General features: G+C 41.8%; 2 protein-coding genes across 5 annotated transcripts in view; both read left to right on the forward strand.

Annotated features, from left to right (window-relative positions):
- Window positions 1-10,888, forward strand: part of GANC (glucosidase alpha, neutral C) — a 28,282-nt gene extending 17,394 nt beyond the window's left edge. Inside the window, exons 17-24 of one of the 4 annotated variants that reach the window (XM_065838030.2) lie at window positions 190-433; window positions 2,128-2,192; window positions 3,286-3,362; window positions 4,575-4,649; window positions 5,077-5,190; window positions 5,740-5,852; window positions 7,388-7,491; window positions 8,382-10,888. In XM_065838030.2, coding sequence (XP_065694102.1) covers window positions 190-433; window positions 2,128-2,192; window positions 3,286-3,362; window positions 4,575-4,649; window positions 5,077-5,190; window positions 5,740-5,852; window positions 7,388-7,491; window positions 8,382-8,491 — 902 coding nt within the window. In that variant the 3' untranslated portion in view covers window positions 8,492-10,888. The other 3 variants (XM_071809217.1, XM_071809218.1, XR_010651368.2) reach the window with 3 other exon arrangements.
- A 2,066-nt stretch (window positions 10,889-12,954) lies between these two features.
- Window positions 12,955-24,003, forward strand: part of CAPN3 (calpain 3) — a 30,224-nt gene continuing 19,175 nt past the window's right edge. Inside the window, exons 1-5 of the mRNA XM_071809224.1 lie at window positions 12,955-13,569; window positions 20,484-20,553; window positions 22,336-22,454; window positions 23,007-23,140; window positions 23,454-23,622. Coding sequence (XP_071665325.1) covers window positions 13,276-13,569; window positions 20,484-20,553; window positions 22,336-22,454; window positions 23,007-23,140; window positions 23,454-23,622 — 786 coding nt within the window. The 5' untranslated portion in view covers window positions 12,955-13,275. The remainder of the gene's footprint in view (window positions 13,570-20,483; window positions 20,554-22,335; window positions 22,455-23,006; window positions 23,141-23,453; window positions 23,623-24,003) is intronic.

Raw genomic sequence — 24,003 nt, forward strand, 5'->3', positions numbered from 1 at the left:
TATTAGAGGATAACTTGTTATACAAGTTTTCCACTCTTATTTGGACAAGAAGCTGCCCAACAGCAGAACTGCAAGCACACTGCGAAATGCATGGATTTATACACTTGGAATGTTTGTTAGAGGAGAACTTCACATTTTTCAGAATAATTTCCAAAAATGTGTATTTTTATTTGTCTGCACAATATCTAGCTGATGTGGGAGGGTTTATTGGAGATCCAGAACCAGAATTACTTGTTCGCTGGTATCAGGCTGGAGCCTACCAGCCCTTCTTCAGAGGTCATTCTAACATGGAGAGCAAACGGCGAGAACCGTGGCTCTTTGGGGAGAAGAACACCCAGATCATCAGGGAAGCCATTAGAGAGCGCTACGTCCTCCTGCCATACTTATACACACTGTTCTATCGGGCACACACAGCGGCTGAACCGGTTATGAGGTAAGAGCGTAAGTCAGGAGGTTTAGTGGTTATCTTCAGGACGTGACATGGAGGAGGGAAGTTAAATTACCATCTCTTACTTTGCGATTACTTATTTAGATATTAAAAGGAAAAGAACCGCACAAAAATTACTGAATTCTGTTTTCATGCATTCTACAAGCTTTGGTAGGGTTCTCAGAGAAAAATTATATGTTTTGCTTTGTTTTTTCCAAATGAAACCTTGAACGCACTAATTATATAAACACTGCACAGTCTTTGAACATATTTTTAAGTACTATGGACTCCAAAATTCTCCTCATGATAAAGAACATTATGTAGTATTCCAACCCATGCTTGGAACAGTGCTTAATGGACTCTGAACTTACTGACCAGAAAACATAAAGGCCATTTTGCCCCCCATGAAAATGTTTGTTACTGCTGAATTTTTACTGTTATAAAAGCTTATTTCATGTTACTAATTTGATCATTTATCTCTGCAGTATTTTTTATAATTTTATTTGTAGTAATAATCTAGAACAGAAATAAAATTAGAAAATAAACTTTTGTTCTGCTGCACTCTGACTTCTAAGAAGGTGTCTCAGTGGAACTGAATGCACCGATCCTTTCAGCAAGAGATGAGTGTCAATCTCCCTGGTATTGTGGTGTCTTTGATGTTGCCCTAGAAGTGTCCTTTTGGACCACATTTACCTTTACTTATTGTTGTGCAAATAGAATACATCTCCTAAGTTTTAAAACCATAAAGGTCTTCTTGAAAAGGGTTGAGTGGTTTGAGTTTTGAAGATGATTTGCATTACAGATGTAGTGTGAGCATCTGTCTGCACATGTATAGGCATAATTGCCCTTGTATGCACTGACATAGGCAGTGGGGTTTTGTCTTTCTTGAAATTGAGCTTATTTTGTCACGTGCACTGCCCATAATATTAAATAAAACTTTGATTATGTTAAATTTGCTGCAGTAGGAACAGAATGAGAGAGGAATCATGGTATATTTGTCACCAAGACAAGCAGAGTGGAAACTGTGTTTCATTAGCAAGGACATGAACAGCAGGGCTGCAGTGAACAAGTGAATGCCTGTGAGTGAGCAGGTGAACCAGGTTTTTTGTGTAAAGAAACCCAGACCCCTCTCTCTGAATGAGCTGTTATTGTCATAATCTCTTAAACTCTAAATATACAACTGTTCCATACCCAGATGGCTGTTGCACTACCCTTTTTTGAGAGAGACTGAAAATGAACTTCTGGTGCAGGTTTTTCAGTTGTGACCAGGAGGAGACATGCTATAAAAGCAGCAGTGAGCTGCTGAGAACAGGAGGGACTGTGCTGCAGGGACCAGCTCATCAGGTGTCAGCATTGCTGGTACACTGGGACAGAGAGGACCATCTATCTCTCCTTTGCTAGAAGGAAGGTATATGTAGTGCAAGTTCATAAGGAAGAAACAGGAGGGAAGAAAGTGGGGCTGCCGGCAGCCAAACCATTGGTATATTGGAGTGTCTTAACCCATGTTGTACTGGAACTCTTATCAGTGATTCAAAAGGGGTATTTTAAGGCACAGAAGCAAACCTGGCCCTATCTTCAGTTCTTGATAGCTGTACCTTGTAAAGAGAGGGAGAAAATGGAGCCTGAAAATGCCAGAAGGCCCTGAACAAGATGGTAGGAGAGGAGGAACTAACTGAATCCCATTATCTCTCTTTCTACAGGCCTCTCTGGATAGAGTTTCCAGGGAAAATAGAAACTTTTGGCGTGGATAATGAGTACATGCTGGGTAAGTAGGTGTCTTCTCATTCTCTGGAATTTGAGTTAAATATTTTCAAGGTGATAGTGTCATGTGGCAAAAAGAAAACATGAAAACTCTGCCCAAGACTTCAAAAAATTATGTTGTAACTGAAAAAAGAACTTGAAACTTCTTTAAGGGAACTGGTTTTAACAACACTTGGAAAATAGGGGCCATACAAGATGCAAAAACTGAGTTCAGTCTCACTGGGCACTTTGAAAAGAAGTGGTCTGTTTTGACCCGAAACATGGAAGTTCACTGTAGCAGTAAAGACAAAAATCTGCTTCAGAAATGACAGTAGCAAACAACTGCCATCCAAAGCTGATTGGTTTTGACTCAGATACAGCTGGCTGCTAAATTATTTTTTCTGAGAAATTAAGTTTAAAAGATAAGTGTGTTTGTGTAAAGCACATTTAGCCTATATGGCAAGAGGGAATGGGAGGGGAATGTTGCATTATTTTTTGGTTACCTCTGGGCTCAGGAGTGCCTAGTAATGGCTTTCAAATGAAAGGATGTTCACTTCTCATGCAGAAATCTGACCAAGGTAGGCAGGACATGGCAGCAAAGCAAGGTGTGGTGAAGCAGAGCATTTCAGAGTACTCTGGGAGTTCAGCTTGCATCACCAGTGGGCAAGGAGGGAAGTTTATCAAGCTGTACAGTTTGTATATGGTAATGTATTTGTTTAGGACTAAAGAAGAACCATACACAGTACAATAAGCTTAAGCAGATTTTTTTATAGAACATTCCCATCTTCTGTTCTTCTGGTTAGAAAAGTGTATTATTTGTTCAACCAAAGAACAAACAGGCAATCAGCTCGTAGACTATGAGGGACCCAGCAGTCTCCAGCCTGGTGGGTATACAGTGCAGCCCAGCTGCATCCCAGTGCCGGAACAGAACCAGACCCCAGCAGCCATCAGCTCCCTACATGTGCCTTTTTCTCCAGTAGAATGTGAACCTGAGCACATGATGTGCCCAAGCAAGCCCCTAAAATGGCTATGGGAGACTGACAACCCCAAAGCATACAGTTGCTGTTTCGATGAGATGCTGCTGTGAGGACCACAGCCATGTTTATGCTTTTCTCCAGGAAATGCTTTGTTGGTGCATCCAGTCACGGAGCCAGAGGCCAAGGCAGTGAATGTTCTGCTTCCAGGGTCAGAGGAGGTGAGCATCATGAAGCTGTTCAGCCCTAGAAGGTATTTTATACAACAATCTTCTGGCTCCCCATCTCCTAACTGCTGAGCACTGCCGCTGTGCCAAGTGCTGCCTGGCCATTCTGTGCCACTCGGAACCTTCCTTCCATCTTGCTACCTCACATGCTTGGCTCACAGTGAATTTACTTTCTTGTTTTTCCAAGAGCTGCTGCACAAATCTCAGGACTCTATAATTTAAATCCCCCCTCGAGGCTTGCTGCTTCTCATGGAATGCTGAAAATGAGCTTCACTAAATTGTCAGTGCCCTTTTTCATGTATTTCTCTTTGGGTTAAACTTCTCTTTTATGTGAAACAGAAGGGATCTTCAAAGAAAGGTCACAAGGAAATCAGGGGAAGCAGTGGGGAGGGAAAATTATGGAAAGGAAATACAAGCCTCAGTAGCCTGGAACATGCACAGCAAAGACTTTGACTTGTACAGAGATCAGTTTCTCTCTTAAGTAAAGTTATTTATCCACAGGACAGCACTGTGATCCACTTCTACACAGAGTGTTTGGCTGCAGCAGCTGAGAGTTGGAGAAAGGGAAGGAATGTGAGGAAAATAGTTCCTAAGGGAAAGCCTGAGGCTCTAGTGAGGAATGGGAGGAAAGACAGCAGCAAAGGGGAGCATGTGAGACCATGCAGAGCCTTGTGACTCCACTAATGCACCTGAGAACACTCAGAATTCTTCTTAATATAAGGAGAAAAACAGACTGGGCTATCCAAACAAGTTAAAAGAAGTATTTTTATCAAGATCTCTGTGGGAATTGACTGCCTGGCACACTTAAAGCAGCTAAAACTGCCGGCAAGTGTGGTGTGTGGGAAGTTTCAGATGTAGCTATTTCTTTGTGACCTTTTGTTAGCAACTTCATTGTTAATTTTCATTTCATTATAAATTTGCTTGTTCTAGAACTAGGCATTTCTAGAAAAACAATAAAAAGCTTTTTCATTGGTTTGCACTTCCAGATGCTTTAAGACATACAAGATGTTATGCAAACTGTAGAAAAGATTGTTGCCCTAGGAATGAGAATTTATTCTGTCTATCCAAAAGGTCATTTAATTTAAAAAGTAAGTGCTATTTCTTGCACAAGAAATAGGTTGTTAGGAATAGTGACAGTAAGGTTAAGCAGAAGAGTAACTGCATCTGGAGACAGAACATGCTCATTCTTTTTTTTATTTCTCCTAGATTTGGTATGATTTCAGAAAATTTAAACGAATGGAAGATCCAGGCACTCTGAAGATCCCAGTAACGCTGGAGAATGTATGTTTGTTTTAATATACTACTTCCAGTGAGCAGAAAAAAAAAAAAAAGAAGGTAGTCTTTTGTCAACATTCAAAATCAGAAAAGTGGTATTTCAGTTTCCTTGTAGGAATGTAATATAAAATAGCTTTTGTAGAGAAGGAAAGTCCCATCTTCTTTGTTGTTAGATGGAACAGTAATATGTCCTGGTGGTAGAGAAAAGTAAGATGATGTAAGGGTGACTGCTCCAAGCAAAGATATTTCACTTGTACACATACAGGAAGATTACCACTATTCCCATTGTTAGTTGAATAGTTTTATTTTTGTACTTGTGTTAAAAGTTTATTTCTGAGTTTTGGTAAGAGCAAGCTTCAGTTATCCCTCTTCCAAGTTAAAATTGTAGTATCAGAATATAAGAACCTTTCTACCCTGGCTTTGTTTTTCACAGATTCCTGTGTTCCAGCGGGGGGGCACTGTGTTACCCCTGAAGACCACAGCTGGAAAATCCACTGAATGGATGACAGATATTTCTTATGAACTCCATGTGGCCCTGGACACAGAGGTACTCTGAGATGACATTCCCTTTACAAAGTTGTCTTTTACTCTGTCTGACCTTTTTAGGTCCTTGCTGCCTGTTCAGTCAACACAGTGGTATCTGCATCTGTATGCCCAACGGCTTTCCTCTACTCCTCCTATCTGGGGGGGGTTCCCACCTTCCTCCTAGTGTCCCCTCAAAGTGAGACTGTCTGGGTATAGTAGAGGCAGAACAGTTTTCTGACCTTTCTCAGCCCTTCTCTAGTCCCTTGGAGGAAGGAGCAGAGGATGAGCACACCACAAACTTCCTCTGGGGCACAGAGAGAGAACTTCCCACAACTGTCCTCATAAATGAGGTGACACCTGGCAGTCACATCAATTTACAGAACCAGGATGTCCAAGTCCTCAAGCACTCTGAGAGCTGGACTCCCTGAGCCTTCTAGGGCTACAAGTCACTAAAGAAAAATAAACACACACCCTTCATTATGAAGCATAACATATAGTGAGACATTTTTAGTTTAATTGCCCAGCACTGGAAGCTGCTGTTAATTTATACTCCATCTGGTGTGTATCACAGGCCTGTGCAATTGGTGAGCTCTACCTAGATGATGGGCATTCCTTTCAATATCTCCACAAGAAGCAGTTCCTGTATCGGAAATTCACTTTCCACAAGAACATTCTCTCTTCCAGGTAATGGCAATTATGGACAAAAGCCATTAACACACTGTCATTGGAAATGTCTTTTCTAGTTCATGAGGCCACCTTACAAATATAGAAATATTAGTCTCATATGTTGCTTGATGAAGTCCCAGAGCATGCAGGATCTGCCATAAAACTGCAGAGGTAAACAATGGTCTGCATAAGTCTAAGGGCAGCAACACATGAAATACTGAGTTGTCTCATATTGTTTCAGTTTACTCAAATCCACCGATTCTACAGATTTACTCAAATGAAAAGAAAGTCATCAGCAAGTGTAAAGCCTATCAGAGAGACAACAGAAGATAGACTGGGAGATTTGCATATAAGCAACACCTAGAGTGTGTATTTTCTAAGATACATTTTTGTAGGGTCTTCTTCACTGAGAGAGTGGTCAGTCACTGTAACAGGCTCCCCAGGGAAGTGGTCATGGCACCAAGACTGTCAGAGTTCAAGGAGTGTCTGAGTGATGCTTTTAATCATATGATTTAGTTTTAGGTAGTCCTGCAAAAAGCTGGGAGTTGAACTCAATGATCCTTAAGGGTGCCTTCCAACTTGAGATATTCTGTGTGGGAACCACAGACAGCATTAGTAGTCTCCAGAAGTCATCAACAAATGCACCATATATATTAGCATGGTAAAATAAACAAGAAAAGCACTTGAAAGGAGGCACAAGGGAACACAACCTGCAGAGGCTGACTGGAACAACCTAAAAGGCAAAACTATCCATAGCTACTTGTAAGGAAAGATATGTTAAATATGTCACTATGACACTTTTACTATTGAGGTATGTTGCCCATGGGGCTGTGCAGTGCATAAAAGGTGATTGTACAGGCATTTCTTTATTCCCTTGGGGTTTAGAACTATGCAGGAGGTGGTCCTGAAGCTACAAAATTTAACACAGAGCAAAACTGTAAACTAGCTTGGATAATGTAGTTAATAGTATGCTTCAAATCTCTTTATCTGGAATACGGAATCTGAAAAGCTTAAAAAAGTCAGGATGGAAAAGAAAAATGTTGCTGATTTGCTAGCAAATCTAGAAGTTGGGAAAAAGACTTTTTGATATGAGTGATATAACATTCTGTTCACTCTGGAAAGGGAAGTTTCCTTTTGATTTAATTTTTTTGAGCTTTTTAATAAAAATTAAATTAGTTACAAAATGAAAGATAATTTTGCCTCAGATTGAAACATCTTACTTGAAAAAATGTTAAAATTAACTTTAGATTTATACTTAGGAGTTTTAACTACCATTTTGCAAAAATCCAGAACCTTTCTGGTTGCCAAAGCCATGCTTTTTGCCATGAAATATCTTCTCAAACTTTTTTCTTCTAACTTTGTGAAATCTGCTATGCAGTGAAAAATTAGCTGATAATAGGAGAAAGTTTTATTTGTTTCAGAAGAAAGGTAAATAGAGGAAAAGAAACCAGTACAGGGAACTTTCAGGAGGAGACTGCAGTAGTACTTTCTCAGTATGATGTTGAACTTCTACTGGTGGATAGCAATGTGTATGAAATAACTTTCTTTTTCAGCTGCACAGATGAAAGCGGACAATACCACACTACGTGTGTGGTTGCACGAGTGATAGTTCTGGGATTTGGACAGCAACCCACTCTTGTGACAGCTTCTTCCAAGGGTAATGAACTGACTTCTGTTTTCCTAAATTTTTTTAAATAGTGTTGCTCTGCTGCAGTTCACTAGAGGTGGCAAACTGACAGCTCTATAAAGTAAGTGTTACAGCATAGGGAGCATCTTTGTTCAGTTTTATTTGCTAATTTTTGATATCAAGGACAGAATATAGTGCAAGGAGCCAGCAGCTGCTCACCACTACTATTACACGCAGAACTAAAGAACACTTGCTTTGTAAAGCAATAGATATATCAGCAAAAGTGGTTCAGAATGAACAAGTTCAGATAACTGTGTCCTGCACAGAACATGACCGGAGATAGAATTTCAAATGAAGGACCATTTGCTCAGATCTGTAAGCTGGCCTAGTCTAGAACAGGAAATTTGCAGACAAAACCAGGATTACTTTTCTCTTGCTCATTCAATATTGTGTGGAGTTTGTGACTATATGGGGATCTCTAGAAGTTGGGGGGATTCCATATGGATAGGCAGTAGCATCTACAGAAAGAGCTTATTGTTTCTGGCTGCTTTCCAAGCACATCCCTTCACTTTGGGAATCGTGTGGACATTCTGCCTCCACCTGTCAATCTCAAGGACTTTTAGGGTGCTTGGGGGAAAACCTATTCTGAAAGTAGGGTTATTTTTTTCAGAAAAATCTTTGAATAGTTCCATAGTTTAATGTACTGTAGTTTGAAAGGTCAACAAAAAAGAAATAGGTTTTCCGATTCTGCTGCATTCTGATTTGTATATTGCGCGGATTTGACTACTATTTTTTTTTTAATCAATTCTTTCCACCATTGACAGGGACAGTCTGAATTAAAAAATGGAGAAAGTCATGTGTAACTGTGTTTCAGAAGGGTTCTTCTTAAATTATGTAGTAAACTCTCTTGTCCTGTTCAGATGGAAAAGAAAAAGAAGTGGTTTTCACATATGATACGAAGACCTCCACGCTGACGCTGGAAAATTTAGCCCTGAGTGTTGATGCTGACTGGAGGATTCACATCAGCTGAAAGAAGACACAACTTCTTCAGAGAATTCATTGAGAGGTTGAAGGCAAATAAGTTGGAATGTCTTACAATGTTCCCTTGGATCCAATCAAATCAAGGAACATATTTCCCACCCACATCTCCAAACTAACTTTTCCTACAATTTTTCTTTTAAAGCACGAATTTAAACCTGGATAGCTCTTCTATTCAGCACAAGTAATGGCACTAGAATTGTATCCTTGGGTAAAAAAGGTAAATACTATCTGCTCCAAGCAAGCTTCAGTTAGGCATTAAGATTGAGTTCTGCCTTCACTTGCACCAAAAAATTATGAATTGATGGGGTGAGATTGTGGCTCACTGGCATAGGGTTTAATGTAAGTATTTGGAAATCCCACTATTCGGAGACTAGAATACTTGAGCAGATGTGGGCCAGTTTGACAAGGAGCATCAGCAGATATGCCAGAGGCAGAGGTTATCATCAGAGCTCTGCCTGCAAGCTGCCTTGTGAAAACAAACCCAAAATGAGCCACCCAGTGTGATGACAGACACTTCCCCTTTCCAGTCCATGTGAGAATGCAAAACCAGGCAGTCTGTATGGGAAACTAAACAACAGGCTGGCTGAACAGGTCAGTCACCAAAGGTGAGGTGTGCGCAGGTTGTGCCAGTCAGTCATATGACAGCAAAAGACAGAAATGTGGGAGTGCAGGAGTCCCTCCAGCAGCTGGCTTTGAAACTGGTATTTAGATTTTGAAAAGGCACGCATCTATGTAAGTGCAGTACTGGCTTAGGGTAGCAGCTAGACTCACACGGCAACATTTTCCATGTTACCCCTCCTGTCTTTCTGCAGGTACTACTTAAAAAAAAAAGTCTTTCATTAGGAAAGAATTAGCATTTTTGGATGATTGAATGTCATTGGTTAAAGTCAGCCCAGTGAAATGATTCTGCTTATGGAGAGCTCTGCTTCTCCACATCTTGCCAGCCTTGCCAAAGCTTAGCTTCCTTCACATTTTAGTAATTTCTTAGTCAGTTTTTAGTATCTCGCTGAGATTTGAGCTTGGTATTTATGAAGTGAATTTTTCATTTTAATGGGATTAATTCTGCATTTGGCCATCCCACTTCATGCTTGTTCCCCCATCCTCTTACAACTCACCCCAACGTTCCTTTGCCTCCTTTTCCCACCATCTCTGCAGATAGAACTGGTGTGTCCTGATGCTTTCAGCCCTTTCAAAACTAAGAGGCATCCTGAGTCCCACATCCCCCACATCCTGCCTCTTCCCACAGCCCTTTCCATATCAGGCATCACTTTTTGCAGCTCAAGTTGTTTGCGCTTTCCATTTGTTACACTTCTCAACTATATTATTTTAAAACCAGTCCGTCTTTGACTCAAACCTGAACATGCCATCAGTTGGGTTTTGTGGATACAAAAGGGTAAAATTTACTGAATTAATTTTAGCAAGATAACAAAATATTTTCTAAACACACCAGTAAAGTAACTCTTAGTAAACGAGAATGATGGTCATGATTTTTGCCAACTAAAGGTAACGTAACAGTCCATTTGTACGGTCCCTCCTCTTCTTACTAAGCCCTCCCTGTGCGTGGTCAGTCATTCCCACCTGCTGCTGCTTGTCCCCTGCAGGGCAGATTTCTGGGAACAGCAAGTGTGAGAGCAAACTGTGACTACTCGGCTCTCGGCTACCAAGCACAATTTGTTCCCCACCAGCCCCTTGGCTTCCTTCCTTGTTATCCTGCAGAGCTGTTTGTCGGCCCCTGCTAGCAGACAGTGTGAGCCTCCGCTCCGGGAACTGGCAGCTGGGGTACTGGTGTGCTTAACGCAGACGAGTCAATCCAGATAGAAGAGTAGAAAATAGATAGTTTACATCTGTGAGAAGAGAGAGAGACCCTATTTTTGAGATAGACCTTATTTTTCTATCAGCTTCTGAGCTTTAACTGATGATTGCTTCTTATGTTTAAGCATAGCGGTGCTTCTGACAGGGTATAAATATTGTCTGGAGCATTTTAATGAAATGTTTTAAGTGATCGGAAAGTGAAATAAAGTAACAATGAAGCAAGTTACATGCCTTATTCCTTCCAACCTTCTTCCTACTGCTGACAATCACTACTAAGTGTTCTTCCAATGGTAACTGGTTAAAGTGAATGATGAGCATTTATACTCTGGCCCTCAGTATATGTGCACTATAGTAACTACTCGTGAGTCAAGTTTTCAGTGGTATGAAGTGTCTAACTTCTATGGGTTTCCATAGGAATTAGTTGCTGAAAATCTTAGAAGTTGTGTCTTTAGATCTGAGAAAATAAAGTTCAAAGAATGTAATTTACATTGATCCTTGTAGCCACTCACATACTTTTCCACATATTTATGCCATAAATTAATAAAGAAATTTACAATATATCTTTACAAAAAAAGTAATTGAATTCAATTAGTGAAAACAACTGGAGATAAAACTTCATAAAAATAAGTAAAAAGGTTATCATCCATGCAGTTCACTTTTGCTCTGTCTAACCAGGTCAGCTATCGGGGTACTTCTGCTTGCAAGAAATTTCCAGCGCAAAAGGTAGTTTAATTCCTAATTGACAAAGGGTTTATTTTGCCCTTTGTAGCAGACAGCACCTCCATTCTTCTCTATGGTAAACTGTGTTTCTTTAAATACACCATTTGTCTTTTACTAGCAACTGCTGTTTCTCACAAAAAAAAAAAAAAAGAAGACCTACATAACTAAACCAGGAAAAAATAAGAAAGAGGAAACTGGGTTTTTTTAAAGAAAAGGTATAACCACAAAATACTCTTGAACATCAGTAAAGAGCAACATTGGGTGAGAAGTGCTGGTCCACCTGTCAGTCCCTGTGCAGGCACTGGCTGAACTGTTAGCTGTAGCAGCAGGTCATACCCTGACACCTGCTGACCTTCCCAAGAAAAAAAATATAAAGCCACTGCTAATCCCTCACTTGATCCTCCCCAGCAGCCCGTAAGGAGTTTGTCAAATATCACACCTGTGCTACTGACATTCCTCCTAGAACGGAGTTCTGTGTATGAGACATAATAGATTAGTTTTTATGTTGGGCATGAAGGCAGAGTATGAAAAAAGGACATATACGCAGGCTCCAAAATGAGTGTGTTTGCTGAAGCGGTGAAGTGAGAGGACCTTCCATCTCACTACTTGCATTGCTCTTGAAATATCCTGGAAAGAGTGACACATGGCTCTGCCAAGCTGTCCTGCAAAGTAATTTCACATGTGAGACCCATAATCCTTGCATCTAAAAGTAATGAGGAAGTCATCAGTTCTGCATCTGGACAGCCCACCCTGAAGCAATTGCATTTCTATTTCCACAAACACTTGAATTTGTCCCTTCTGGTTGCCCTGTTGGTGCAAGATAGGTTGCGTTCTTGATAAAGAAAAAAAAAAAAAGGATTTAGGCCACCATTAGAAGACTGAGGATTAATATTCCTAGAGGTTAGTCAAGCTTGCCAAGTAGATCACCTTCTTTTAAAGTTCCCCTAGTGGAGTTTTTTAAATGAGTTGTAGAGATTGTCCGTTGTACTGTTGATTTGAAATGTGTAAACCAAGCAATGGGCTGAGAAATAAAAAAGGAATCAGTCCTTCAGAAAACACCATAGTACGAGGGCAGAAGGTCAGCCATGAGCCAGAGTCCAGAGACCAGTGTCATTAGGCAAAAATAACACTGATGTCACCATGTCATTTAAGATTTCCCAATCCAAGAAAAATCAAGGTTTTAGGAGGCTTTTCTTGACACATAAATAATGTCATCTTTTAAAGAACTGGGTAATAGAGAAGAGCAACATGTGTTTAGATTTTTCTTTCAGAGAGACTGCAAATTTGTTCCTTATCCCACTGTTGTGAGACAAAATACCCATGAAAAGTCAGATGTCTGATTGGTGTGTCATAACACACACAGGATTGCTCAGTTTCCAAACTGGGGCCTTTATAAACTTTTTCTGCCCCTATATGAGAAGGTGCCTGTTACGTGGGAAGTAGCTGTCACCTGATGAGTCTTAGTGCTGGCAAGCTGCTCTTTAGAGAAGCCAATTCCCCGCTCACAGGTATTGAACTGACCTCAGTTGCATGAAATAATTAATTTTTTGCCATTAGGAGCATGTCTTCAGATAATCATCTTTATAAATACCTCTGTAAGTAAAAATATCTATATATCTTTTCTGCAGCAGAGGGCAGAAACAACAAGTTGAGTATAACAGTTCCTTCATGAGTGTCAGGACTAGTTTAGTAGCTGGCAGTACCTCTAGATACATTCCCAAACCAGCAGGAGTTCAGCTTCCAGTTACACTGAGCTGCTTGCACCAGGAGTCAGCCTGCACACCACACGGAGCGTGTCCCAGGAACATGCCTGGCCTGGGCACGACCTGCACAGCAGATGGACACCATCTCACTAACCCCCTCCCTCTCACTTTCCCTCTCTCTTTGCGTGTAGTTATTTTTAGATTTCACGGGTTAAAGCTTGGCCCTTCCGGACGCTTATACACACAGGGCAGGCACACACACGTGCTGTAGATACTGCCACTGAGGCACGGGAGTTAGCCAAGAGATTACCTTGTTCCACATCAAGGAATAAATTCCAATTTCCTATAATGAATTGCTGCCCTTCAAGATGATGCATGACGTGCTCAACCACGTGGAATTTTGTTGCTTGCAAATTTGACTGGAAGACTTTCAACGGCTAGAAAAAGCGGTTTACACAGCAACTTCCTCTTCTCTCCAATTTCCTTCCAGTTTGCAAGATCTTGCTTTCTTTCGACATTTGCTTTAAGCCTGATTCCCATGCCGTCCGCCATAAATGCAACGGTGGCTCAGCAAACAGCTGCTGGGTCAGCTCCCAGCGCTGCTACCAGCACTACAACTGAGGGTGCAGGTGGGGGCACAGGGGGGATTTATTCTGCCATTATAAGCCGCAACCAGCCCATTATCAAAGTAAAGGAGAAGACCTATGAAGAGCTTCACAAGAAGTGCCTGGAGAAAAACATTCTCTATGAAGATCCTGATTTCCCACCAAATGAGTCCTCCCTCTTCTATAGTCAGAAAATCCCCATCAAGTTTGAATGGAAAAGACCACGTGTAAGTAACGTGTTTGTTGAGTACCTTTTACTTTTTTGTAAATTAAAGTACTCACCCTGAGCTCACATTTTTTACAGAAAGTTTATGTCAAGGAAGGCGGGGGAATAAGCTGAAAGTATATTTCCTTAGAGCTCTCCTGGAAGATAACTAACTAGGGCCGTGGAAGCTCAGAGAGTGTGTATATAATGACTAAAATAAATCAAAATGAAACTAACCAATTTTAAAAAAAAAAAAAAGAGAGAGATGGAATGAAATAGATAGGAAAAGAAATACAGAATTTAATTTTCTTGCATAATTTGCTGGCGATATTCTTGACTGAAATTTCCAAGGAAAAATTCTCCTCATTCTGCAGCAAGTTATTGGGTTTGCTGAGGCTTAGTTTTTAAACACTACCGTATTTCACTTACAACTTTAATATTTAATATTTAATATTCTGCTGTTTTGCTAATCTGTGAAAAGGAAAGGTTATGGTCTGAAACATGCTTTTTTCAGTTGTTTGTTCCCAGCATTGCTTGGTCAACTTGCAAAAGTTGTTTACCATATTATCCACTTAACATGAGCATTGGTGTTTGACTCATTATGAGGACCCACTCCTGCCTACTAATCCCATTTATTTTTCCCATCTTGTGGGCATTCCCCAGCCAGCCTGCCTCTTCTTTCCCACCCTCAGTGTCTCACAGGCAGAGGACTAATTCCTGAATGACCAATTGATTCCCAGTCCCACTGCAGGAGGAGTTCTCCTTTGTCATTCCTGCTGGGTGGCTGCTCTCCTCCAGAGAAGCAGCCCGGGACGCTCCTCGGCCCCTGCCATCTCCTCTCCACAGTGAGGACATCGTTCTGGGGAGATTCTACAGCTCCCCCTCTCTCTGGCAGTCTTTGGCCGCCTTTTCTACATTTGCTGTATCCCCAACACCCAAATCTGTGCTTCAGTGGCAGAGTCAGTGGTGGTAAATAAAACAAACCACAGGAACGTTAACTAAATAGCAAAAGACCTGGAGCTCTTGTGGGAAGCTGTTGTAGACACAGGGGAAGGCCATGTGCCACTGTCACAACAACAACGTGAGCAATGTGGGGGGAGCAACATGACTGCCCCGTCTGCCATGCCCTGTGCGTGTGTGCTCCGTCATTTCTTCATCATCACCGCGGCTGCATCAGCTTTTGGAAATATGTGTGAATGAGTTAAATGCAGCCACAAGTCAATGATCTTAAAGGGATTAGTTTCCCCTATTTCTGCGGAGAAGAAAGTGATAAAGGAGTATAGTGGATGAGTGCCAGCACCCTGGGGCAGACAGACTGCAAATGTGATATGAGAAAGCATCACAATATTTTAAAAAGCACAATGTAACCTCAAACTTGTCTAATATAACAGCATGCACAGATCAAGCCTTTGTTTTTGGAAAGGTTCAGACTTCAGGGTCTCTATCCCAAATATTTTTTTCTAAGCCACTCACTAGAAATAAGTTTGGGAACTATATACTTATTACTCATGTAGGAACAACATGCTGGGGACTGTAGAAAGACTCAAAATACAACCTAAACATCAAAACCAAAGCCATCTGTGTTCTTTTTACACAAGTGTTCAAACACCTGATGTGGTTCCAGTTGCAGGCAGAGCAGAGGCAGGAGATGCAGAGAGCTGCAGTCTGCACCTGCTGAGTACTGGGGTGCCATGGGATCATGGATCCAGTTGGTCCTGAGCCCAGTAGAGATGGCTGTCCTGATGGGAACACACTGGGCCAATTTACAGAGATGGCTGTGCCTTCTGTTGCAAATGTGTTTGTTTCAAACAGGTCATTGCTGTACCCAGGAGGTCCCCAAAGAGGAGACACTCAAGTATAACGCCTTCTCCTTTTATAATGTATCCCCTACATTGTCATCCAGAACCGCAAACCGAGACTTCTCTTGGGTGCTGATGCAAAAGACCTGTATTTATTGGTGCTGATCTCAGACTGACCCAGGACTTTGCTTCGTTGTGCTTAGAGACTGTAGGTTATATGGCACTAGTAGGAGGACTTATCTGATAATATTATATACACGATTAGCCACAATAGACACAACAGAACATCATAAAGTCAAATGAATAGAAACTAGTAATACTGGTCTAAAGAGTGTTTTGCTAAGAGATTAAAGCAATCATTGAAGCACCAAATGTAAAGATCTGACTGCACAGGCCATGTTCTGTAATAGTCTGTAAAGATATGAACAACTCCTGTTCTTATTGAATTGCAATAGCATTTTCTTGGCAAAGAAAGTGACTAGCTTATAAGCTATAGTCTTATAAAGTGGTAATTCTCAATCACTTTGAAATTCAGATCAAACTTGAATTGAATCAGACTTGATAGCGTATTCCAAAAGAAAACAAAATACCAGACAGTTCAGAAGTCCTGAGATAATATCACAACACCAGCTTCACTCTAGATCATTTCCCTGATTTCTATACAATATTGTATATGCCACATACCCCTAGAAATAACAAACAAGTGATCAACGTGCTCCAAAGATCTCCTTTAAAACAGAGAGCTGGAAATAGACAACCTGTTCCTGACTGTCTCTGGCTTGCTGAGTCACCCTAGTCATGCCACCTAACCAATTCATACCCAAGCTCCTCCTACCACAGCAGATCAATGTATGAGACTATAATATACATTACATTTTGATGCTGGCTTTAAGTGAGCCTCATATGCAATGACATTAATCCACCTGGGATTGATGAGTGCAAGTTTTTTCAGAAGCTCCAAGTATAATTTGAGGAATCACAATGTTAATCTAAAGGGCACATGTTTGCCAGTTACCAAGGCTATAACCGAGCACTGATGATGGTGCCATTCCTCAGCTGAATGGTGCTTCTCCGCTGTAGCTCTCAGCACACTGTGCTGACATACAGAAAGGTTATGTGTCTGTTTTTGCACCTGCGTGCTAAAAGGACCCCACAGCAAGTCAGCCAGAGGGATGACACTCCCCTGATGCCCAGCTCTGAGTGGAGGCGTCTGCTGAGCCCAGTGTGGGCAGCTCCTCCTCCTACATGTGGGCTGCTGGAGCCTGGCATCTCCCTGCTTTCCCTGGCAATGGCCCTGCTGTGACTCAATCTTTTCCTCGAGGCCCAGCCCCAGAGCTACTCCTGGATTTCATGTCTCTGGCCCTACAGGCTTTTCTCTTTGTGGTTTGTGCTACCTGGAGGTCAGGTTCTCCCCCACCTCCTCCCAAAATGATTGGCCTCTGCTGCCGTGAGGGCAGCCAGGGCACAAGGATTGGCCTTGTGCTTTACCGTCAGAAGGATGGCTGCTATGCAGGGCAGCTGTGAGCCTTGGCATGGGGGTGGCAAGAAGGCCCCTGTAATTCTACCCAGTCAGTGACTGCCATGCCATGACATGAATGCGCAGACAAGACCTCCTGATATTCAACTTGGGCAAAAGCCAAGTGACAGCCCTGAAAGTTTCCCTGGGGAAACTTTCCCTGTAGGATTCACCTAGTGTTTTTGTTGAGAGTAGGCATGAATGTGGTTAAGGTATGTAGAGGGGAAATAAAAACCCCCTCAGTTAATGCATAATATTAAATCATTCACTCACCCATGGAAGGTAAGAGAAGCACAAAGGGCTGTTCTCACCTGCACCAGGTTATATCCAGCTCAGTAATGAGCTGTGCTCAGGTTCCTTAATGGCCTCAGCCTCCCACACCGGTGCTGCCTGCAGATGCTCCTCTCAGCTGGGAGCAGGAATGAGGTCACTGATCTTCGAGAGTTGAGACAAAAGTCTGTATTATAACACGGTGCAGAGTATTGAGAGGTCCTGCTGCAGTCTTGTTTGGATCTAATGACACTAGGACACTAATAGGAAGGTTCTGCTGTGACACTGTGCTTTCAGATACACCATTGTCATTCTCCTTGCTCACAGCATTAAGTGCCAGATTCAGTGAATTCCCTATGGTGGGCCTTTCCGTAGCCAAGAAGATGAGTAGGAGGGGCTTTCTTTTCATGATAAAAAACAAATCAAGTCAGCAGACTAATGGATTTTGCTTAGAATGAAAATGCATTAGTCAGATCATTTGCTGCACAGGTGTGAAGCTGTTTGAATTTAGTAATCGCAAAATGTGTGCCTCTGCAGGCAGTACCACAAAGACAGTGTTTAGTGCCACCAAGGCAGGACTTTCAGATGGGGATAACTCAACTCTGAAACTCTAAAACCAGCTTGATGTCTGACAATGTCAAGCTCTGCCTCAAAGTCTGCAGCACAGCCATTTAATAGCCTGGTCTAGATCATGAAAGGCCCAAGGGAGGAACACGAGGCTACAAATCATCTTAGGCTGGTCAAAGAAGGTGCTTCCTCTACTTGATAGGGTCATTTCAGGGAATTTACTTAGAATACCATAGTTTATTAACAGCAGTTTTTAAAGGAATGAATGCCTTTTGCTGCAACAGTATAAGCTGACTGAAGGATTTTTCCTGACACAGAAGAAAAGCTAATGAAAAATGTAACAAAGGTCAAGTGCCATTTTTAGTTGCATGCTGCCCTTGCATTTTCCAGTCCTTCCTTCCAACTGACCCAAAAGTAGCCTTTGCCCAGAAAGCAGCACTACTAATGTTTTTTTGCTGATTCTCTGTCTCCCTTGCTGTAACCTTGACTCTTTGTAATGAAATTACAGTCTGAACTGAATCAACCCGGTGGACACAAGGGTCCTTTGGATAGTACCAAGGCAGTCTGAGGCACTTACATCAAAAGAGACTCCTTCTAGATGAGTCGTTGCATCAGTGAAGTGCAACCTATTTGGATTCTCTGTGATAACTTGACCTAAGAGATGAATGGCAATCCCTCCCTCAGCCAGGAAGTCTGGAAGGACAGAGCTGCCACCTGCATCTTGAGCACCAGGTGATCTGACTCTGCTGGTCGAGTACTTCTCATCAGCCTTGGAAGACCTTGAAACCTTTCCCTGTAACTTTGGCTGTTCTCAGCACAACTAGCACAGCCAGAGGAAAACTAGGGTAATACAATATTAAAAGTGTATCCACAGTGTGCTAAATGCTCCTGGCCACCATCAAGAAATGCAAGAAAAGCATTTCTGTCATGGCTAAATCAGTCCATATGGCAACTGTATGATTCTTTCCTTTGCATTCCTTTACCAACCATCCTCCAAAGCAGATGAGCCCAAGATGCAATAAATTGCACTGAGGAACAATCATTGCTGTACATTGAATATTTGGAAACACTTAGGCACCATCTAACTACCTTCATCTAAAACACAGAGAGAGCATGCTGGATTTCAGAGCTTCTAACTTCAACAGGAGCAGGATCAAGCTAAAATGCAGTTAATAGAGGTTGAAAAAACACAATCCAAAACCCTGGCATCCCACAGCTAGATCTCAGGAGAGCACCACAGGAATGTGAGGAAGAATATTTTCAACAAAGCAACTGGGTGGAGAAAAGCATGAAGGCATCTCAAACAGCTGCCTTGACAGAACTGAACCCCAGGACAGCTGACCGAGGCCCAAAATAACAGGACAATCCCTCCATTCTCTCTGTCAAGGAGAGTAAGGAGACTCCTAGGGGGAGCCAGAAGCTTGTCTCTCTGTCTGGCTATATAACCAATCCAAATATTTACATCACAGCAACTCTGCCGATTACTGTGAAGGAGCAAAAAAGTGGGCTCAAGCCAAGTGAAACTACTGGACCTGAAACATGAGCCTGGGAAACTCCAGAGCTACCCTGATGCCACAGGAAAAAAAGCTGTAGATGGCAGAGGTAGCATCAGCTGCTTGTACTGCCACACAAGCAATTGTCACTTGTTTCTTCTTTCCCCTTCCCACTCCAGCCCTGCATCTTCCAGCAGATTGGGAGTTTTGACTACACTTTGTCGTCTTCCCCATTTGCAGCTGCTCAGGAAAGTGGTCCTCGGCTGCAATATCTTTCTTTCCTTACCCTCACAAGAGATGGGTCCAAACGTTAACTGTCTTCTTTCTTCTCCACACCACGTATTTGAGTATGAGAGGTGGGATAAAGGAAGATTTTTTCTTTTTCTTTTTTGTACCTACTTCTTCCCTTGGCTTTCCTATACCCCAAGGTCCTTTGTTCCATACAGAAGAGGTTCTGTGTAATCCTGCAATAGTCCCACCTCATTTGCTGGTAGTTTCTACATAGTCCTTCCCTCTCTACAGCAATTCCTTCATTATTTATGCCTGTACAGCATTTTGTGCCCATTCTGTATTAGTATAAATACTGAAAAACCAAATACATTGTGCTAAGTGCAGGACAAAAGAAGAGCTTCCTGTCCTCAGAGACAGATGATATCTGTATACATTTATGAATGCAGCATTGGCAATTAAATACTGCAACAGGGGGACAAAAATAAAATATCTTAAACAGCAGTTGATTATTCCTGAGAATTAAAATTTGTCTAGGATCAAATATTTAAGGAGGAGTATTACTGGGGTTCATTCCTGACACAACGCATTCTTCAACCCTATTAATGCCCTGACATATTAGTTACTGCAAATCGTACACGTTAAACCTGCAGTCATTTTTAAAGAATTTAATCTGATCCCCTGATGCTTTTTCTACTGACTGGCTCTCCTGCCTCCTCCAGTGTTGTTTGGTTTTTGGTTTTTTTTTTTTCATTATTGTGTAGAAAAATATTTTTCACTATTCTTCTCATTTTAATGTGTTTGACCTCCATACAGAGGGAACCCCCCAGGTTAGCTATTAGACCCCATAGATACATGGAGAAAACTCTGGCTGAAGTCTGGAGCATCCAGATTCCAAAACATTTTTGTAGTGAAACTCTGCAGTCGAAAACTCTGCAAGAGATTTTGATATCCACAAACTATCCTACAAGAAAGCATTGTCCTAAGACAGCCTTTATTTTTGTGGCAAACAGGCATAATGATGCATGTCTTTCCTGCTCATCCATCTGTTTATATTTTGCAGGAAATCTGTGAGAATCCACGGTTTATTATTGGTGGAGCCAACAGAACAGATATCTGCCAAGGAGAATTAGGTATGAAATTCTTACGTCAACTCTGCACTTTGTAAAGTCTGCATCACTTAATTTTCCTTTGCTTCCAAGGTGCTATTTGAAATCCTCTGTCTCAGCATACCACTACATATCTACTGATTCCTTCTCTCTATAGAAAATCATTGATACCTGCCTAGTAGCAATCTAAGGAAGAACTTTAATCAAAAGATGCTTTGCAAAGTGTTTTGCTTCTCATGGACTAGCATAATGAGTGTGTTAGAAAGCACCATTTGGCCTTCCTTTTGGGCTTTTGAGGAGGGACAAAATTAGTTAAGAAAAGTATAAGAGATAAAGAGAAGGAGTTACTTGACTGAGAGAAAAATCTAATCAGCTACTGTTGTCCTATTATTTCCATACAGGAGCTTTTGAAGGCCTCTAACTAAGTGTGCCTTATACTCAAAGACAACCCCTATACTGAAGACCTTAAGCTCAAATGCTCAAATACTTTGATATATAGAGCCTCTACTTAGGTACAAGTGTTGCCTCTGCACATCGTCCAGGTGACACTCACCTGGGCTGCCTTGTAAAGTCATTCCCCACTCAGCTTTCCCATGTTTTTCATGGTTTTATAACTTCTCCTATGACTTTTTTCCTGAGCTATTACATCCTAATACATGTTACTCTTTTCATTTAAGTGTTGTTCTGTACTTTTGACTGTCCTTATCATCTTACCAGTACTTTTAAAAAAATGTATTTAAAACTGCCTTTCTTTTTGAGGTGAGCAGAACTTCACAGGTGCCAAGGTGTGGATGCAAATGAATATATGTGCATAGTATGTTCTCTCTTTTGTCTTCTATTACTTCCCCAATTACTCATAGCACTGTTTACCTTTTTGACTTCTGCTGAACTTTGGATAGTTTAGAAAACTCCTGTTCACAGTGGACCTCACATCCTTCCTAAGGGGAAATAGATAACTTAGAATTTACTGCTACATGCATAGAGTTGGGTTTCAAAAATATATACCTATATGTATTTCTATATGTTTTATCACTCCACCAGTTTAATCAATTTCTTTTACAACTCTCTGCAATCATGTTTAGTTTTCACTGCCTCATATAATTTTCTCACCCCACTAATTCACACTGCTCAGGCAAGCTTACCCTGCAGCCTCTCTTACAATAGCAGATGTACTATGGGAGAAAGTCACTTTCCCAGAGCTCCCACAGAGGCAGCAAACTTGTGCAAGAGTTTGAAGGAGGAACTGAAAAGCACTGAAGGGGACAGTGCTCACAACAATGGAGACACATTTAAAATAGGAAAATGTGTCAGAGCAATGAAGCAGAAAAGAGGCCCCACAGAATGATGGCTGGAACAGTGATCTATCTTGAGAGCAGAAAATGAAAACGAGAGGCTGAACCTCGGCTGTACAGAGCTCCACATGGGAGAGAGTTATGTCTCAGCTGGTCTCTGTCCTGAGCTTGGAAGGAGAACTAATGTGGCAAGTCAGATAGACATTCACATGGGACAGGGAACTCTTAACACAGGTAACAGTGCTCATCAGATTTTAGGCTTTTTCTAAATTACAGAGAACATCATCTATTTAACAGGCATGTATCTAGCCATGAATGATGCCAATGAGCATTTCCAGAGTGCAAATAAATTAGTGCTAAAGTACTGCAGAATACATAGAGTAGGGCCCTCTCTTGAAAGGCGATGGCATGCTCTGCTGAGAATTAACAACTCACTTTGCAGGATCTCAGGTTTTCCCTTTGATTATATCTGCCCTGTCCCTTCATTTTGTCTGCTGCTTCTGCTCATTTCCAGGTGACTGCTGGTTCCTGGCTGCCATTGCTTGCCTGACACTGAATAAAAAACTCCTCTGTAGAGTCATACCTCATGACCAGTCCTTCATACAAAACTATGCCGGCATCTTTCACTTCCAGGTGAGTCCCGTCTGCTAGCAGGAAGCAGATGTAACAGTATTTACCCGTGGGAGGGCTCAGCTCCGTGCATGCTCTTCCCTCCCACATCTCCAACCTTGGAAAACATGAGTGACAGTGGGGAAGGAAGAGGGATTGAATTGCCTCACCCCAAACTCTTCCAACAGTGCAGTCACAGAAGGGCCAGCCCATACAGGCAATGAGGAGTATTAACCCACCAAGGAAGCATTTGCAGATCGCTGTGTCCTGCACGTAAGGGACAGCAACAGATGCCCTGTCCTGCCTTGCTGCTCAGATGCAGTGCTGTAGCTGGCACAGACAGGCGGGTAGCTGGCCAGAGCATCTATTTTTAGTCCCACAAGCAGCTGCTCTGTCAAAAACAAGCTATTGAAGAACCACTTATTCAGAAAATATTGTCTGCTTTCCACATTTCCCTTGGCTCTCCTACGGGACTTCTTGCTCTCCTGCACGTGTTGCCGGGGGGAAGCCCTCACTTTTTGCCACATGACCCTGCACCAAATTAACCCAGGGTTTTGTTCTGTTTGCTTTATTTAGTTCTGGCGCTATGGAGACTGGGTGGACGTTGTCATCGATGACTGCTTGCCCACGTACAACAACCAGCTGGTCTTTACGAAGTCATCCCAGCGCAATGAGTTCTGGAGCGCCCTCCTGGAAAAGGCCTATGCAAAGTAAACCAACCTGCTGGACCGTGCCAGGCTCCCCGACCAGGCTTTGGCTTTGGCTGGGGATTTGCTGCTCATTCAAAGTTCTGCATTTGATTCTCTACGTATCTTCTATTTTTTTTTTTTTTTTTTTTTTTTAGTATGTGCAGGTGCATGTTTTAAAACTTTTAACTTGTGGGATACCGAACAGATGGTTTGTGGGGTACTTTTGGACATGTGTTTACATATCTATATTTATACACACACAAGATAGATATAAATATATAGGTACATATTTTTATCTGTGTGAAAGAGTATCTTTTTCTTCTGGCTTTCCAAGACTCCATGGATCATATGAGGCTTTGAAAGGAGGCAACACCACCGAAGCCATGGAGGACTTCACTGGAGGAGTCACAGAGTTCTACGAGATAAGGGATGCCCCTAGAGATATTTATAAAATCATGAAACATGCCATTGACAGAGGATCCCTCATGGCCAGCTCCATTGATGTGAGTCCATGTGAACTTTGCAGATAAGACATAAAAAATAGCAGAGGAGAGGGACCTCTTCATCTGTAATCAAATATATCGCACCTTTTGGAACTGCTTGGTTTAGTCCACATAGCAAACGTCTAGGAGATGGAATAATCTCCTCTAGGCACCAGCAACTAGCAAATAGCAAGCACCAAAAGGGAAATGAGCAGAAGCAGAACATGGATGTGGAGAGAAGGGGTGCGATCAGGAAAACCAGCACTCCCCACCTTCAGTGTCCTTCCCCAGTGATATGAGATTAGTATGTGGGTGCTGCAACTCTTTTAAGACACAAATCTTCATGTCAAAGATCCTAAGTGTGCAAACACTTAGGAAATTAATCCTTTGATTGCCAACATG

This window comes from Patagioenas fasciata, chromosome 5, assembly GCF_037038585.1.
Source record: "Patagioenas fasciata isolate bPatFas1 chromosome 5, bPatFas1.hap1, whole genome shotgun sequence".
In the NCBI taxonomy this organism is placed as follows: Eukaryota; Metazoa; Chordata; class Aves; order Columbiformes; family Columbidae; genus Patagioenas; species Patagioenas fasciata.